The 19748-nt window shown below is 47.0% G+C and overlaps 1 protein-coding gene across 1 annotated transcript in view; it reads right to left on the bottom strand.

Annotated features, from left to right (window-relative positions):
- Window positions 1-2774: 2774 nt before the first annotated feature.
- si:dkey-43k4.5 (potassium voltage-gated channel subfamily S member 1) overlaps window positions 2775-19748 on the bottom strand; it is a 37282-nt gene continuing 20308 nt past the window's right edge. The window contains exons 3-4 of the mRNA XM_063074062.1: window positions 14229-15223; window positions 2775-3218 (exon numbers count right to left, since the gene is read on the bottom strand). Of these exons, the coding sequence (XP_062930132.1) occupies window positions 2775-3218; window positions 14229-15194 (1410 nt within the window). The 5' untranslated portion in view covers window positions 15195-15223. The remainder of the gene's footprint in view (window positions 3219-14228; window positions 15224-19748) is intronic.

The following is a 19748-nucleotide window of genomic DNA, read 5'->3' as shown; positions in this document are numbered from 1 at the left end:
GTCTATGTTTCAGGCCGAGGCCCTTCATTATGACCTAATGAGGAGTCTTGGCCCCAAATATCGACTGTTTATTCATTTCCATAGCTGCTGCCTGATCTACTGAGTTCCTCTGGCATTTTGTATGTGTTACTCTAGATTTGCAGAATCTCTTGTTGTTATCAGTTCCCTCCTAAGCCTTCTGCAATGACCTTCAAGCTATGGTTGGTCCTAACCTCCAAGCTGATTGCATGAACATTGATTTCTCCAACTTTTGGTAATTGTCCCCCCTCCCCTTTCCCTCTTCTTCAATTCCCCACTCTGGCTCCTCACCTGCCTATCACCTCCCTTGATGCCTCTCCCCTCCTTTGGTGCCTCACCTCCTTCCCTATCTCCCTTGGTCCACTCTCCTCTCCTATCCTATTCCTTCTTCTTCAGCCCTTTTCTTTTCCACCGATCACCTCCCAACTTCTCCCCCACACCCACCAAGTTTCACCTATCACCTTCTAGCTTGTACCCCTTCTTACTCTGGCTTCCCTCCCCTTTCCTTTCCAGTCCTGATGAAGGGTTTCGGTCCCAAACCTTGACTGTTTATTCCTCTCCACAGATGCTGCCTGACCTTCTGTGTTGCTCCGGCATTTTGTGTGTGTGTTGAGTGGGCAAGGTTTATCGCTGGTTACTCTTGCACAACCCCCTCAGGGACGTTCAGATGAATCCATGGTTCAGGGGAAGCTGATGCCAACGTTTGGATCTGAAAGCGGAGGTGGGTTGGGGGAATGTCATGGTGGCAATGAATTGGGCACCTGGAACCCATGTCACCAATCGCTGGTCTGTGGATAATGCAGCAGGCTTTTTTTAATTAAGTGCAATCGTGAACAACAGCCAGATCAGAAATGCTGATCAAGTCAACTAGTTCCCAAAGAGAACTCAGATAGGCCAATCAGATGGTTCACTGCTGCTCAGCGACAGAACACAAAACAGGCATAAAGGTCGCTAGCCCCTGTACCCCAGAAACACACCTGAGCGGTGTGGCAGAGGTATGTGCTATGCATGACCTGATCTGAAAGCATCATGTTGACGCATAACCGATCGTGTTCACGGTGGAACAGCTTGGTCAAGGATGAGGTGATCAGCACTGATGGACAAATTATACCTCCACTACCCCTTCCTGGTCCTGAATCCTGACCTCAGTTATCCCACTCATTCCACGTTCCATTGCAGCCACCCAGGAGAGGAGACGCCAGAAGAGAGCAGAGGTCTCTGTGGGCTTGCTGGAGACTGTACTGGGTTGGGGGCTCGCCCCTCCCATTAGTGCTGCCCCCCAGTGTTCGCTCGGTGGAAGAACAAGCTGGAACTGGACAACATCCCATGCACCATCAGTCTACAGACCATGCCATTCAGGGACTTGGGCTATATATATTTTTTGTGTGACCATATGCTTTTGTGCAGTCATAACTATATCTGCTATATGTGCTGTGTGCTGCTGGTAATGTGTTTTGCATCTTGGCCCCAGAAGGAACGTTACTTTGTTTGGCTGTATTCATGTATGGTTGAATGACAATTAAACTTGAACTTGAATCATGGAATCATGGACCAATACAGCTTGAATACAGTCCCCTTTGGCCCAACAAGTCCATGCCAATGACTGTTCCCACCTAACTAGTCCCAATTCAGTCCATATCCCTCTAATTCCCATCCCTCCATGTACCTTCCCAAGTGCTTCTTAAGTACCTGTCTCAACCACTTCCTCAGGCAACCCATTCCATACCCTCACCACCCTCTCCATGGAAATGTTGCCTTTTGAGTCCCTTTTCACATTTCCCCTCTCACCCCAACCCTACGCCCCTTAGTTTTGGACTTCCTATCCTGGCGAAAAGAAGGCAGCATCTCTCATCAAGGATTCTCACCATCTGAGCCATGCCATTTTCTCCCAGCTCCAAGATCACTGACCTCCTGAACTTAATCGCTTCACCATTGGCAGCCGGACATTCAACTGTTGAAACCCTCAGCACTGCAGTACCTGCCTTACCTTCTCCCCCACCCCTTCTCTTTCTCCTTCAATACCCCCCTTACCCTCTCCCCTACCCCTTCAATACCCTCTTTTATCCTCTTCCCCACTTCTTCCCTTTCTCCTTCAGTAAGCTTTTTATAACCCTCTCCTTTGACCAAGCTTCCACAGCCTCTCCCCACTCCCTTCCCTCTGGCATTTGTTCATTTGGCATAGTGCCACAGTCAGTTTGATATTGCCCCTTGAGCCAGCTGCAGGAGTTTGGTAGGTCAAAAGGCACTACATAAATGCAAATTCTCGCTGCTGTGCATTTAAATAGAGCTAGTTGGCACTGGAGCTGGCAAGTCCCACTGAGGATTGTGATCACTCTTCCCCACTGAGGATTGTGATCACTCTTCCCCATTGAGGATTGTGATTACTGTTCCCCATTGAGGATTGTGATCACTTTTCCCCACTGAGGGCACGTTACAATTATTGCTGCGTGTAACATGGTTAGGATGATGGTGGGGAATGGTAAAAATGAAGGGCTTCCTGGGTCTCCAGTGGGGACATTAGCCCACTGGCAGAGAGTTGGAGCAGGCAGAGCGTCCAACTGTCCGACCAACAAACTGGGGAAGTGCACCACACCCTCCATATTGAGGTTGTCTTGAACTTCTCAAGGGTGAATGGAAATGTGACAATGATAAAGTTCTGACAACAGTCCTTATCTTTTTGGAATGTTCCTGGGTGAAGAAAGCCCTGTGATCTAATATAGATTCGATAGGAGGGTCCTCCTGTGAGACTGCCGGCCTTACTTTGTGGTGGGTTTGTGGCCCCCCGCTCCAGTGGCGTCCTGTGGTGCACTGTCATCCTGCTGCCCCGCCTCCTCGCCGGCGTCCTCCCCATCGGCGGCCACCTCTGTCCCCACCCTGCGGCTGCCCCGCACGGCCTCCTCCAGCGCCCTCTGCTGCCGGTAGAAGTGGGAGAACTTGTTGAAGATGATAGTGATGGGGAGGGCCACCACCAGAATGCCGCCCAGGATGCAGCCCGATGCGGCCAGCTTACCCGCCACCGTGATGGGCACCACATCCCCGTAGCCCACCGTGGTCATGCTCACGGTGCCCCACCACCAGCAGGCCGGGATGGTGCCCAGTCCGACATCCTCGTCCTTCTCTGCCGTGTACGCCATGCCGGAAAAGACACACACGCCCACGCCCAGGTACAGGAGGAGGATCCCGACTTCCCGGTAGCTGTGCTGTAAGAAAAGAGACAGAGAACTGTCAGGGACGCAGAACATCGACTTGTGTCTCAGTCGCTGAATGTACCGCCACCAGCGGGGAGCGATTACAGTGTGAGGCAGGCCATTTGGAAATGAGACTGCTCCCACTAAGCTGCATGGGTGCGCAGCCATGCAGTAACTGAAATATTCCTGCATTGCTGCACAGCTCGAGTTTCCTTTCATAAGGACAGGAAAGTCTGCAGATGCTGGAGATCCAAAGCAACCCACACAAAGAGCTGGAGAAACTCAGGCTGGGCAGCATCTACGGAAATGAATAAACAGTCCCAGTTTCAGACCAAGACCCTTCTACAGGACTGAGAAGGGAGGGGGAAGACGCCACAATAAAAAGATGGGGGGTGGGAGAGGGGAAGAGGGCTAGCTGGAAGGTGACAGGTGAAGCTAGGTGGGTAGGGATGATAAAGGGTTGGAGAGGAAGGGATCTGATAGGAGAGGAGAGTGGACCACGGGGGAAGGGAAGGGAGAGGGGACTCGGTGGGAGGAAGTGATAGGGAGGAGAGAAAAAGTAAAAGGCCAGAGTAGGTAATAGAGGAAGAGGGGAGGGGGAGGGAAAAATATAATTTTTTAAAATTAAAGTGCCTTGCGGTTTTCAGGCTGTATAAAAACTTCCTGCTCAGAGCAATGGTTGGTCCGTGCAGCTGAAAAAGAAAATTAGACTGAACGTTAGTCACAGAGCATAGAAACAGGCCCTTCGGCCCAATTGATCCATGCTGACCAAGGTGCCGCGGGAGGCAAAAAAAAAAGCGTGTCCCTGTCAACTGTTGCCGATTTTTATCGATGCACCATAGAGGTATCCTGTCTGGATGTTTGGCATGGCCACTGGCCTGACCGTGACTGCCCAAAGCTGCAGAGAGTTACGGACGCATGTCAGCACATCACAGGAACCAGCCTCCCCTCCATAGACTGTCTGTACTTCTCACTGCTTCAGTAAAGCAGCCAGCATCACCAAATTCACCACCCACCCCAGACATTCTCATTCCTCCCCTCTGCCATCAGACTGAAAGCCCTTACCACCAGGCTCAGGGTCAGCTTTTATCCCCTGTTACCAGATTCGAATGGATGTCTTGTATGATAAGATGGAACCTTGACCTCACAATCTATCTTGTTGTGATCTTTGCCCTTTATCATTTACATGCACTGCAGGTTTTTTGGTAACTTTAACACTTAATTCTGCATTGTTATTGTTTGACCTTGTTTTAAATCGGTTCACTGTGTAATGACCTGATCTGTATAAACAAAATACCAGCCAAGCTTTTCACCGTGTCTCGGTACACGTGACAATAATAAACCAATTCCAATACCGTCCAAGCTAGGTACATTTTTGCAAGCAATTATCCTGTCTCCTTCTAAACCTTTCCTATCCACGTACCTGCCCAAATGTTGCTATTGTTCCTCCCTCAGCCACGTCCTCTGGCAGGTCATTTCATATATGGAGCACTCTTTGGGTGAAAAGGCTGCCTCTTGGGTTCCCGTTACATCCTTCCCCTTTCACCTTAAACCTCTGTGCTCTATTTCTAATCCTGGGGGGAAAGACTGTGCACATTCACCCTATCTATGCCCCTCATGATTTTATACACCTTAATAGAATCACCCCCTCAGTCTCCTATATCCAAGTCTTAGCCTGGCAGTAACGGTTAGTGTGACACAATAACAGCACCAGTGACCCTGGTTCAGTTCCGTCACTGTCCGTAAGGACTTTGTGTGTTCTTGTCATGGCCGGGTGGGTTTCCTCTGGAAGACATGTGGGCTGGGGTTAGTTAGTTGTGGGCATGTTACGTTGGTGTTGGACACATGGCGATACTGACGGGCTGCCCCAGCATTGTACCCAGACTGTTTTTTTTATTTAGTGGTATAGAGCATAGTGGGGCCTTCTGGCCCTTTGAGCCACGCCCACGCCACCTCAGCAACCCCTATTAACCCTGACCTAGTCACGGGACAACGTATAGTGACCAGTTCATCTATCTGGTACGTCTTTGCAGCAGCTGGAGAAAACCCTGGGGAGGACGCACAGAGACTCCTTACAGAATGGGGCTGGGTTAGAACTCTGAACTCCAGACACCACTACGCTATCATGGTGCCCAAAAGACTTTCTGGTGCATTTTTAATAAATTCTAGTAGAAAGTGAGAACTTATTCTTCACCCGATGGCAGTGGAGGGATTTGAACCCATGTCTCTGTGGAGACTGGAGCCTAAATCCAGCGCTTTAGAGCACGCAGCCACGGGACCACTATGTTGGTCACTAATGCAAATGGCAAATCGCACTCTATGTTTTGAAGTACATTTGGACAGGCCATAGATAGGGAGGGCTGAGAGGGATATGGGCAATTGGGACTGGCTCTGGTAGGCAACTTGTTTGGAATGGATATCTCGGGCCGAAAGGCCTGTTTCTGTGTTCTGTAACTCAATGACGAAAGACAGACAGGTTCAGCGGGGAGAGGAGAGGAGAATTAGTGTGACAGGTCCCTCCTATAGGCTGGATCAAGCTATTCTGCAAATCACACCCGGTGTCTCTGATTTGAAGCAGTCCGCTAAATTGAAGAAAGTTCACATGAATCTTTGCTCTGTGCGAAGGTGTTTGTGTCCCTGGATAGTGAAGAGTGGGTGGTTGCACCTACTGCCATTGGAGGGGAAGGTCCCGTGGGTGCTGATGGAGGCAGAGGGACTTCCAAGTACTCAAAGTATGGCTCTCAAGGCTTGTCAACGATTTCTGATAGCCATTATCTCTCAGAATTGGCAGGTCCTGATGAAAAGCCTGTAATGATGCCCTTGCTTTCCCCTCTACAGCTGCTGCCAACCTGTCTAGAATCCTCTTTTATTTCAGTGCTCCAGCTGCTGAAGTGTTTCATGCCACGCAGATCTGACATTGTTTTTGCTCTCTCCTCTGTCCTCGCCGTCCTCCTCTGTTTACACTTCCCACAGCCTGATCTATTACATTAGACTGAGTTTTCGAGCTGGTGACGAATGCTATTAGTGCTGTGGATGTTGTCCAGATGGACTTCAGCAGGGCATTTGACAAGGCCCCTCATGTGATGCTGATCCAGCAGGTTAAGATGCACTGGATCCGCGGTGAATTGGCTGTTTGGATTCAGAATTGGCTTGCCCATGGGAAACAGACTGTAGTGGTCGACGGGACCTGTTATGGCAGGAGATCAGAGACTTGTCGTGTTCCTCAGAGATCTGTTCTGGGACCTCTGTTGTTTGCGATATATAAATAATTTGGACAAAAATGAGGGGGGATCTCATTGGCACCTATCAAATGTTGAAAGGCCTCAATAGAGTGGATGTGAAGAGGATCCCTCCTATAGTGAGGAGTCTAAGACCAGGTGATGCAGCCTCAGAATAGAGGGATGTCCACTGAGATGAGGAAGAATTCCTTTAGCCAGAGAGGAGTGAATCTGCGGAATTCATTGTCACAGACCGCTGTGGAAGTCAAATTATTGAGTGTATTTAAGGGAGAGGCTGACAGATTCTTGATTAGTCAGGGCATGAAGGGTTACGGGGAGAAGGCAGGAGTTTGGGGCTGGGAGGGAAAATTGGAACAGCCATGATGAAATGGGAGAACAGACTCAATGGGCCAAATGGCCTAATTCTGCTCCTATATATTATGTTCTTTTGGTAAGTGAACAGGATAGTATATCACAAACATAAGAAAGTCTGCAGATGCTGGAGATGCAGAGCAACACACACAAAATGATGGAGGAACTCAGCAGGTCAGGCAGCATCTATGGAAATTGGTAAACAGTCGATGCTTTGGGCCAACAACCTTATTCAGGACCGAGAAGGAAGGCAGGAGACGCCCGAACAAAAAGGTGGGGGAGGGGATAGAGGCTAGCTGGAAGGTGATAGGTGACCTGCGGAGTTCCTCCAGCATTTGTGTGCTTTGTTGGGATAGTTTGTTTGCATCTGATATGAAGATGGCAGCATTATGGAGAGCACAGAAAACTAACAAAGGATTTAACGGGATATAGATCAGTTGCAGACATGGGCGGAGAAATAGCAGGTGGAGTTTAACCCAGCCAAATATGAGGTGTTGCACCTTTGAAAATAAAATGTTTTTTCACACAGGGAGTGATGGTTTTTAGCAGGGTCCTGAAATTGGTTGTTTGTAGCCTGTATTGAGAATGACAACCTATAGATTAGCAAAGCATAAAGGAGGTAATTCAACCCAATGAAAAATACACTCAAAATGTTAGAGGAACTCAGCAGGGCAGGCAACATCTATAGTGGGGGATAAACAGTCGACGTTTTGGGCCGAGACCCTTCATCAGGATAATACTTTCAACGTTCCAGCAGTGTGGTGGTTGGCACAACGCTTCACAGTACCAGCAACCCAGGTTCAATTCCCACTGCTGCCTGTACGTTCTCCCCCTGATTGTGTGGGTTTCCTCCAGGTGCTCCAGTCTTCTCCCACAGTCCAAAGACGTACCAGTTGGTAGGTTAATTGGTCATTGTAAATTGTCCTGTGATTAGGCCAGGGTTAAATTGGGGGATTGCTGGGCGGTGTGGTTCGAAGAGTCAGAAGGGCCTATTCCGTGCTGTACCTCATTCAATAAGCAAAAATAAATAAAAGAATTATCCAATCATTTTTCGCATCTCCCTCTGCTCCTCCATCCGAGAAACATAGAAAATAGGTGCAGGAGTAGGCCATTCAGCCCTTCGAGCCTGCACTGCCATTCAGTATGATCATGGCTGATCATCCAACTCAGAACCCTGTACCAGCCTTCCCTCCATACCCCCTGATCCCTTTAGTCATTAGCGCCATATCTAACTCCCTCTTAAATATAGCCAATGAACTGGCTTCAACTGTTTCCTGTGGCAGAGAATTCCACAGCTTCACCACTCTCTGTGTGAAGAAGTTTTTCCTCATCTTGATCCTAAAAGGCTTCCCCCTTATCCTTAAACTGTGACCCCTCGTTCTGGACTTCCCCAACATCGGGAACAATCTTCCTGCATCTAGCCTGTCCAATCCCTTTAGAATTTTATACGTTTCAATAAGATCCCCCCTCAATCTTCTAAATTCCAGAGAGTATAAGCCTAGTTGATTCAGTCTTTCATCATATGAAAGTCCTGCCATCCCAGGAATCAATCTGGTGAACCTTCTTTGTACTCCCTCTATGGCAAGAATGTCTTTCCTCAGATTAGGGGACCAAAACTGCACGCAATACTCCAGGTGTGGTCTCACTGAGGCCTTGTACAACTGCAGTAGTACCTCCCTGCTCCTGTACTTGAATCCTCTCGCTATGAATGCCAACATACCATTCGTCTTTTTCACCGCCTGCTGTACCTGCATGCCCACTTTCAATGACTGGTGTATAATGACACCCAGGTCTCGTTGCACCTCCCCTTTTCCTAATCGGCTACCATTCAGATAATAATCTGTTTTCCTGTTCTTGCCACCAAAGTGGATAACCTCACATTTATCCACATTAAATTGCATCTGCCATGAATTTGCCCACTCACCTAACCTATCCAAGTCACCCTGTATCCTCTTAGCATCCTCCTCACAGCTAACACTGCCGCCCAGCTTCGTGTCATCCGCAGACTTGGAGATGCTGCATTTAATTCCCTCGTCTAAATCATTAATATATATTGTAAACAACTGGGGTCCCAGCACTGAGCCTTGCGGTACCCCACTAATCACTGCCTGCCATTCTGAAAAGGTCCCGTTTATTCCCACTCTTTGCTTCCCGTCTGCCAACCAATTCTCTATCCACATTAATACCATACCCCCAATACCGTGTGCTTTAAGTATGCACACTAATCTCCTGTGTGGAACCTTGTCAAAAGCCTTTTGAAAATCCAAATATACCACATCCACTGGTTCTCCCCTATCCACTCTACTGGTACATTCTCAAAAAATTCTATAAGATTCGTCAGACATGATCTTCCTTTCACAAATCCATGCTGACTTTGTCCGATGATTTCACCGCTTTCCAAATGTGCTGTTATCACATCTTTGACAACTGACTGTAGCATTTTCCCCACCACCGATGTCAGGCTAACCAGTGTATAATTCCCTGGTTTCTCTCTCCCTCCTTTTTTAAAAAGCGGGGTTACATTAGCCACCCTCTAATCCTCAGGAACTAATGCAGAACCTAAAGAGTTTTGAAAAATTATCACTAATGTATCCACTATTTCTTGGGCTACTTCCTTAAGCACTCTGGGATGCAGACCATCTGGCCCTGGGGATTTATCTGCCTTTAATTCCTTCAATTTATCTAACACCACTTCCCTACTAACATGTATTTCCCTCAGTTCCTTCATCTCACTAGACCCTTGGTCCCCTACTATTTCTGGAAGATTATTTATGTCCTCCTTAGTGAAGACAGAACTAAAGTAGTTATTCAATTGGTCTGCCATGTCCTTGTTCCCCATGATCAATTCACCTGTTTCTGACTGTAAGAGACCTACATTTGTCTTAACCAATCTTTTTCTTTTCACATATCTATAAAAGCTTTTACAGTCAGTTTTTATGTTCCCTGCCAGCTTTCTCTCACAATCTTTTTTCCCCTTCCTAATTAAGCCCTTTGTCCTCCTCTGCTGAACTCTGAATTTCTCCTCGTCCTCAGTTGAGCCGCTTTTTCTGGCTAATTTGTATGCTTCTTCTTTGGAATTGATACTATCCCTAATTTCCCTTGTCAGCCACGGGTGCACTACCTTCCCTGGTTTATTCTTTTGCCAAGCTGGATGAACAATTGTTATAGTTCATCTATGTTATCTTTAAATGCTTGCCATTGCATATCCACCGTCAACCCTTTAAGTATCATTTGCCAGTCTATCTTAGCTAATTTATATTTCATACCTTCAAAGTTACCCTTCTTTAAGTTCAGAACCTTTGTTTCTGAATTAACTATGTCACTCTCCATCTTAATGAAGAATTCCACCATATTATGGTCACTCTTACCCAAGGGGCCCCGCATGATAAGATTGCTAACTAACCCTGAAGGTCTTCTTTTCCCTAATACTTACATTTTTTTGACAGTTCCCATTGCATGCACAGTGTTCCCACTGCCCCTTTGAACAGCGAGTTCTACAACAACTTGCTGAAGATACAGGAGAGGGAAGAATCTGGAGAACTCCTTGTTCTTGCTTTGCCATTTAAACACCACTAAGTTCAGGAACACCTCCAAGAGGACCATAACCTTGTTGTAGAGTTTGGAGGCTTGCATGTCTGAATGGCCTGGAGAGCTATGCTGGCTGGAGTTGGGGCTTTATGTTTTGGCTCTTGGTAGGGTCTCCCATGCCAAACAGGTCAAAGGTCAGACTGAGAATGGTCCACTGGTCTGCCAGGTTCGGGGGTTCAGCTCAGGGTTAACAAATCTGACTGGTAAAAGAAAAATTGTTATGGAAACAGCAATGAAGAATCCTTCTACATCTAAGGTGACCAAGTTCAGACAGAGATGGAGGACCTTCACTGCTACCCTAAACACCAGTAGCATAACGGGTAGCAAGTAAGATTCAGGAACAGTTATTTCCCTTCAACCATCAGGCTCCTAAACCAGAGTGGGTAACTTCACTCACCTCAACACTGAACCAATTCCACCACCTACAGACAAACTTTCAAGGACTCCACAACTCATGCTGTCAGTATTATTTTTTATTTTTCACAGATGTGCTGGGGTGGTGAACAACCAGTGTCGTACTTTGTCACCTCAGCGACATTCGCGGGAGTCTGTGCTCAGTAAGATGCTACCAAACGGCAGCTGAAATGAGCAGGTGATGTAACTTTGGTGATGCTGATCCAGGGGTAAATAATGGCCAGGGAGAACTCTCCTGGTCCTCTTCAGATAGATGAGTAAATACAAGCAGGCTTTTTCTATTGACGTTGAGTGAGACTAGAACTAGAAGTCATAGGTTAAGAGGAACCTGAGGGAGAACTTCTTCACTGAGAAGGTGATGTGAGTGTGGAACAAACTGCCAGCAGAAGTAGTGGATGCCACACTTAAGAAAAGTTTGGATAGGTACCTGGATGGGAGGGGTATGCAGGACAATGATCCAGGTGCAGGTCGATGGGAGTAGGAGGAACAACATTTCAGCATGGACTAAATGGGCCAAAAGGCCTGATTCTATGTTGTAGTGCTCTATGTCTCTAGGTTAGTACCACTGGAGCTTTATTACACTGCTGTGACATCACAGGGAGTCTGTGCTGGGGTCAATCCCACCAAAGAGCATCTGGCCATGAGCAGGTGTCTCTTCATCTCATCTTCTCAATATTTATTGCAAGCGTATTTATTATTATCTTGTTCATTGTCTTTTACATATTGGTTGTTTGTCTTGTTGGGTACAGATTTTCACTGATTCTATTGTGTTTCTTTGCTGTGAATGCCCGCAAGAAAGTTAACCCCAGGGTTGTATATGGTGGCATAAATGTACTTTGATAATAAATTTGCTTTGAACTTTGAACATTGAGCTAGTCCCATTTTCCTGCGTTAAGCCCACATCCCTCTAAACCAGGGATTCCCAGCCGTTTTTATGCCATGGACACCTACCGTATACCAAGGGGTCTGTGGACACCAGGTTGGGAACCTCTGCTCTAAACCCTACTTCTCCAAATGTCTATTAAATCTTTAGATTCTTTCAGATTCAGATTCATGAATTTATTTATCACATGTACATCAAAACATACAATGTTTTGGACAGTGTTGTTTGCGTTAACAACAAACGCAAGCTAAGGATGCCATAAAAACATGAGATTCTGCAAATGCTGGAAATCCAGAGCAACACAAACAAAATGCTGGGGGAACTCAGCAGGCCAGGCAGCATCTATGGAGAGGAATAAATAGTTGACATTTCTGACCTAGACCTGCCTAGCCTGATGAGTAACGCCATCATTTTATGTGTGGTCTTACCTCTCTCACCTTAATTCTCTGCCCTCTAGTTTAAACTCTCTTCTCCTTGGAAGCAGACAGTGACATTTTCCCCTAACTATCCCCCAGGTGATATTATAAACCTCAAAAATCAGAGGTGCAGAGGGACTTGGAGTCCTCGTGCAGGATTACCTAAATCTGTTTTTCTTGGTGGCAAGAACAGGAAAACAGATTATTATCTGAATGGTGGCCGATTAGGAAAAGGGGAGGTGCAACGAGACCTGGGTGTCCTTATACACCAGTCATTGAAAGTGGGCATGCAGGGACAGCAGGCGGTGAAAAAGGCGAATGGTATGCTGGCATTCATAGCGAGAGGATTCGAGTACTGGAGCAGGGAGGTACTACTGCAGTTGTACAAGGCCTTGATGAGACCACACCTGGAGTATTGTGTGCAGTTTTGGTCCCCTAATCTGAGGAAAGACATTCTTGCCATAGAGGGAGTACAAAGAAGGTTCACCAGATTGATCCCTGGGATGGCAGGACTTTCATATGATGAAAGGCTAGATCGACTAGGCTTATACTTGCTGGAATTTAGAAGATTGAGGGGGGATCTTATTGAAACGTATAAAATTCTAAAGGGATTGGACAGGCTAGATGTAGGAAGATTGTTCCCGATGTTGGGGAAGTTCAGAACGAGGGGTCACAGTTTGAGGATAAAGGGGAAGCCTTTTAGGACCGAGATGAAGAAAAACTTCTTCACACAGAGAGTGGTGAATCTGTGGAATTCTCTGCCACGGGAAACAGTTGAGGCCAGTTCATTGGCTGTATTTAAGAGGGAGTTAGATATGGCCCTTGTGGCAAAAGGGATCAGGGGGTATGGAGAGAAGGCAGGTACAGGGTTCTGAGTTGGATGATCAGCCATGTTCAGACTGAATGGCAGTGCAGGCTCGAAGGGCCGAATGGCCTACTCCTGCACCTATTTTCTATGTTTCTATGTTTTTAAAGGTTAACTTGCAGGTTGAGTCAGTGGTCAGAAAGGCAAAAGTTAGCATTGATTTTAAAAGGACTAATATTATCATGACATCTGTCAGTGATAATTAACCAGATTCTGATTTCAAGGTCACCCCTCATCCTCTTTCACTCCAAGGAAAACAATCCCAGTTTGTCCAGCCTCTCCTTGTAGTCTCCAAGTTCAGTAACACTCTTGAGCAGAGTGTGAAGGCAGTACAGTATCGCACTCCCACAGAAACCTGCTATTGCTTCAGCCTCGGGCTTGAATGATTAACCCTCCAGAGGTGGATTTGAACCAGCAGCCTCCTGACTCGAGGGCCAGCTTGCTACAGAGTGAGCCCGGGCTGATGCTCTCTGTGTAAAGCACTTACTCTGACATTCCTACTTTCCTGGTATTGAGAGGAATGATGGAGGGACAGAGTGATAGGTGAGGAAGTGTTGCGAGGGGCTGGAGTGGGAGGACGGCTGGCATCATTGATCAGGAGATGGCAACTGAAATTTCTGGGACATGTACTTAGGAAAGAGAAGCTCGAACAACTTGCAGTGACTGTAAAAACTGATGGAGGAAAAGGTCACAGGTGGCAGCTCATAATGTTCATGGGTTACATCAAGGGATGGACAAGCAAAAGTTTTGTAGAGCTTATTAGAACTTTTCAGATTAAAGACAGTTGAAAGATCATGATTGCCCACGTCATACAACATGGGAATAATGATGATGGTGATGAATCACCTTAAAATTATGCCCCCTTGTATTAGCCATTTCTTCCCTGGGTAAAAGTCTCTGACTGTCCACTGGATCTATGCCTCTTATCATCTTGTACATCTCTATCAAGCCACATTTCATCCTTCTTCACTCCAAAGAAAAACACTCGCTCTAGCTCCCTCAATTTTCCCTCAAGACATGCTCTCTAATCCAGGCATCCTGGTAAATCTCCTCTGCACCCTCTCTAAAGCTTCCACGTCCTTCTTATAATGAGGTGAACAGAAGTTAACAAACTCCAAGGCAACAAACACAAAATCCCTGAAAAACTCAGCAGGTCAGGCAGCAGCTATGGGATGGAATTAACAGTCGACGTTTCGAGCCAAGACTCTTCAGCAGGTGTTGCCTAACCAGGGTTTTATAAAGCAAACAGAAGAGATTCCCTCTAACCTTTAAGGTTGCCCCTAACGATCGCAGTCCCGTAGAGTGGCGTGCTAATTTGAGCACCCGGAAGATCCTCATCAGCCGGAGGATTTGGATGACTTTCCCCAGGTTCTCCAAGTCCATGGACTGGCCGAAGATCAGGCCCACAATCAGGGTGATATAGAATGGGAGCACTGAGATGATGTCAATGACGTTGAGCGGGTGGAAGCAGAACCTCTTGACGTTGGGGGTCAGGAGTAGCCGCGAACACACCTCCATGGAGAACCAGGCAATGCAGAAATACTCCACCATCTGCAGCCTGGGGTCATCGATCTCCACCCCAAATTCATCAAAGTGCTGGTACTTGGACATGCTGTGAATGCACATGGTGGCGATGGAGCCCAGCACAACGCTGATGGACATGAAGCTGAAGAGCCTACTGGGGATGGAATATCCAGGGTTCTCCAACGTCAACCAGAGCTGCTTCCGGCAGTTTCCGTACTTCATCCCTTCGAATCTCAGCAAGTCCCGGTTAAAGTTGGAGATGTCATCTGGGGAGGTGTCAATGCTGCTGACGTCGCTCTCCTCGTCCCAGTTCTTGCGCCTGCTCTCTGTCTTGCGCTCGTGGTATCGGTTGCTGCAGCAGGAGTCCAGGAAGAACTCATTGATGCCCCAGTACTCGATCTCCTGCGAGAATGAGAAGACGCAGAGCTCATCCATCATGTGCAGCTTCCCAGTCCGGTAGAAGTTGAGGACGTACGGGAAGAGCCCTGGGTGCCTGTCGAAGTAGTACTCCCTCTTGGAGACGTCATAGTCATCGCAGATGCGGAGGATGGACTCCTCCGAGTCGCAGGTGAGTAGCTGGCCAAGCCTGGTATTAGGGAACTTAGAGAGCGTGCTGGAGCTCAGTTTCCTCTTCAACCCTCCAACATTCACATTAATAGCTTGATCCTCAAACTTAGGGTCCCAGGTTCGAGATGTCTCATTCACCATGGTAACCAGGAGAAGAGATGAGGAACAACCTGGGAACGGACAAAGGGATATGGTTATACCAAACCATGGAATTTACTGGGAAACACACCAGGAACAGAAAGTGTCCTTTGCCCCTCACTTGCATACACTCAATGGCCACTTCATTAGGTACACCTCTACCCCTGCTCGTTAATGCAAATATCTAATCAGCCAATCATGTGGCAGCAACTCAATGCATAAAAACATGCAGACTTAGTGAAAAGGCTCATTTGTTGTTCAGACCAAACTTTGGAATGGGGAAGAAATGTGATCTAAGTAACTTCCACTATGGAATGATTATTGGTGCCAGACGGGGTGGTTTGAGTATCTCAGAAATTGTTGATCTCCTGACATTTTCATGCACAACAGTCTCTAGAATTTACAGAGAATGGTGCGAAAAAATCAAATAGAAACATCCAGTGAGTGTCAATTCTGTGGGTGAAAACAACTTCTTAATGAGAGAGGTCAGAGGAGAATGGCCAGATTGTTTTAAGCTGACAGGAAGGCGACAGTAACTCAAATAACCATGTATTACAACGGTGGTGTGCAGAAGAGCATCTCTGAATGCACAACACATTGAACTTGAAGTGGATGGCCACAGCAGCTAAAAACACAAACACACGCTTCCAGTGTACCTAATAAAGTGGCCACTGGCTGTAGAAGTGGATACAATAGCTGTGTTGAAGAGGTATTCAGACAGACACATGAATAGGCCGGAAATTGGGGATATCGACCATGTGCAGGCATATGAAGGTGGTTTAATTTGGCACTTTAGTTGGCACAGACATAGTGAATGTGATGCCTACTAAATGTTAATCCTATTCTGGAAAGGGGAATTTAAACTCAGACAGATTTAAGCTGAGAAGTGAAACATTTATTACCCTACAGCCATCAAAAAGTTCAAAGTAAGTTTTCAAAATACATATATGTCACGATAAACAACTCTGAGATTCATTTTCTTGCAGGCATTCACAGTAGAACAAAGAATTTCTATAGAGTCAGTGTAAAACAACACACAAAGATTGACAATGTCCAAAAGAAGACAAACTATGCAAATACGACAGAGCAACAAATAATCAATAAATAGATAGATAGATAGATTGATTGTTTGATAGATACTTAGATACATACAATAGATAGATAGATAGATAGATAGATTGATAAACAATACTGAAGATGGTTCAGGCTCCTGAACCAGCATGGGCCTGTAGGGTGGATGTGGAGAGGATGTCTCCTATGTTGGGGGAGTCTATGACCAGAGGGCACAGCCTCAGAATAGAGGAACATCGATTTAGAACAGAGATGAGGAGGAAGGTGATGAATCTGAGGAATCCATTGCCACAGACGGCTGTGGAGGCCAAGTCATTGGGTACAAAATAATCTGCAGATGCTGGGGTCAGAGCAACACTCACAACACGCTGGAGGAACTCAGCAGGTTGGGCAGCATCCGTGGAAACGATCAGTCGACGTTTCGGGCCGGAACCCTTCATCAGGACTGTAGAGGGAAGGGGCAGAGGCCCTATAAAGAAGGTGGGGGGAGGGTGGGAAGGAGAGGGCTGGTAGGTTCCAGGTGAAAAGCCAGTAAGGGGAAAGATAAAGGGGTGGGGGAGGGGAAGCAGGGAGGTGATACGCAGGAAAGGTGAAGAAGGAATAAGGGAAAACACAATGGGTAGTAGAAGGAGGCGGAACCATGAGGAAGGTGATAGGCAGCTGGGGAGGAGGCAGAGTGAAATAGGGATAGAGGAAGGGAGGGGAGGGAACTACCGGAAGTTGGAGAATTCTATGTTCATACCAAGGGGCTGGAGACTACCTAGATGGTATATGAGGTGTTGCTCCTCCAACCTGAGTTAGCCTCATCATGCCAGTAGAGGAGGCCATGTATGGACATATCTGAATGGGAATGGGAAGCAGAATTGAAGTGGGTGGCTACCAGGAGATCCTGTCTGTTTTGGCGGACGGAGCACCGGATCTCAACGAAGCGGTCCCCCAATCTGCGTCGGGTTTCACCGATGTAGAGGAGGCCGCACCAGGAGCACCGGATCTCGATGAAGTGGTCCCCCAATCTGCGTTGGGTTTATTGTCATTGGGTATACTGAAGGCGGGGGTTGATAGGTTTTTGATTAGTCAGGGCGTCAACAGTTATGGAGAGAAGGCAGGAGAATGGGGTTGAGAGGGATAATAAATCAGCCATGATGGGACGTTGGAGCAGGCTTGATCGATTGATGGACCTAATTCTGCTCCTAGGCCCTATGGCCTTGTGGTCACAATGGAGGATTTCCAGGACTGGTGGGAGCCACAGAGGCATGAGTATGTTCTGGATAGAAATGAATACATTTTAATTTGGAACTTTTGACTATCAGTCGTGCGAATGGTGGAAAACTTCAGAATCATAAAGCTGTGATGCTGTAATCACTGAATAAACTTCCTTTGGAAAAGTGAAAGGTCAAAACAAGAAGGGTGAGACTCCCTCAGTGCAGCCCTGTACCATCAGTCCAAAACCTTCTGCTCAACTCTCCTGGGTCCAAGATGATAAGAGGCAAAAACATAGTGGACAACCAGAGATCTTCCCTGGACAAAAATGGCTAATATGTGGGGCATTATTGAAGGATAGTAGAGGGAGGGTGTCAGAGGTGGGTATTTTACACAGAGAGTGGTGGGTGCACAGAATGCACATCCAGAGGTGGTGGGAGAGGCTGATACATTAGGGACATTTAAGGGTTTCTTAGATAGCAAGACCGATGAAAGGAAAATGGAGGGCTATGTAGGAGGGCAGGGTTAGATTGATCTTGGAGTCTGTTAAATGGTCAGCACAACGTTGTGGGCTGAAGGGCCTGTACTGTGTGACACTGATCTACAGTACTGTGCAAAAGTCTTAGACACATATGGGGTGCTTAAGACTTTTGCACAGTACAGTATTTGTCAAGGTGGAGTGGAGAGTGATTTTGTAAATCTGGCAGGAGCATAGGATATTGGGAATGGTGAGGGTGGGGTGCTGTGGGAGGAGTGTGGGACAGGTGGCAGAGAAGAAGTGTCAGGCTGAGGGTGATGTAGGTGCAGATACACCCAGCCCTAAGACACCAGGCCAGGTCATTTGATTCCAAACATAGAAACATAGAAACATAGAAAATAGGTGCAGGAGTAGGCCATTCGGCCCTTTGAGCCTGCACCGCCATTTATTATGATCATGGCTGATCATCCAACTCAGAACCCCGCCCCAGCCTTCCCTCCATACCCCCTGACCCCCGTAGCCACAAGGGCCATATCTAACTCCCTCTTAAACATAGCCAATGAACTGGCCTCAACAGTTTGCTGTGGCAGAGAATTCCACAGATTCACCACTCTCTGTGTGAAGAAGTTTTTCCTAATCTCGGTCCTAAAAGGCTTCCCCTCTATCCTCAAACTGTGACCCCTCGTTCTGGACTTCCCCAACATCGGGAACAATCTTCCTGCATCTAGCCTGTCCAATCCCTTTAGGATCTTATACGTTTCAATCAGATCCCCCCTCAATCTTCTAAATTCCAACGAGTACAAGCCCAGTTCATCCAGTCTTTCTTCATATGAAAGTCCTGCCATCCCAGGAATCAATCAAGTGAACCTTCTTTCTACTCCTTCTATGGCAAAGATGTCTTTCCTCAGATTAGGGGACCAAAACTGCACACGATACTCCAGGTGTGGTCTCACCAAGGCCTTGTACAACTGCAGTAGTACCTCCCTGCTCCTGTACTCGAATCCTCTCGCTATAAATGCCAGCATACCATTCGCCTTTTTCACCGCCTGCTGTACCTGCATGCCCACTTTCAATGACTGGTGTATAATGACACCCAGGTCTCGTTGCACCTCCCCTTTTCCTAATCGGCCACCATTCAGATAATAATCTGTTTTCCTATTTTTGCCACCAAAGTGGATAATTTCACATTTATCCACATTAAATTGCATCTGCCATGAGTTTGCCCACTCACCCAACCTATCCAAGTCACCCTGCATCCTCTTAGCATCCTCCTCACTGCTAACACTGCCGCCAAGCTTCGTGTCATCCGCAAACTTGGAGATGCTGCATTTAATTCCCTCATCCAAGTCATTAATATATATTGTAAACAACTGGGGTCCCAGCACTGAGCCTTGCGGTACTCCACTAGTCACCGCCTGCCATTCTGAAAAGGTCCCGTTTATTCCCACTCTTTGCTTCCTGTCTGCTAACCAATTCTCCACCCACACCAATACCTTACCCCCAATACCGTGTGCTTTAAGTTTGCACACTAATCTCCTATGTGGGACCTTGTCAAAAGCCTTTTGAAAATCCAAATATACCACATCCACTGGTTCTTCCCTATCCACTCTACTAGTTACATCCTCAAAAAATTCTATGAGATTCGTCAGACATGATTTTCCTTTCACAAATCCATGCTGACTTTGTCCGATCATTTCTCCGCTTTCCAAATGTGCTGTTATCACATCCTTGATAACTGACTCCAGCAGTTTCCCCACCACCGACGTTAGGCTAACCGGTCTATAATTCCCCGGTTTCTCTCTCCCTCC

Source organism: Mobula hypostoma, chromosome 2, assembly GCF_963921235.1.
Source record: "Mobula hypostoma chromosome 2, sMobHyp1.1, whole genome shotgun sequence".
Lineage (NCBI taxonomy): Eukaryota > Metazoa > Chordata > Chondrichthyes > Myliobatiformes > Myliobatidae > Mobula > Mobula hypostoma.
Note: the sequence above shows the minus strand (reverse complement) of the source record. Positions and strands in the feature narration are given on the sequence as shown.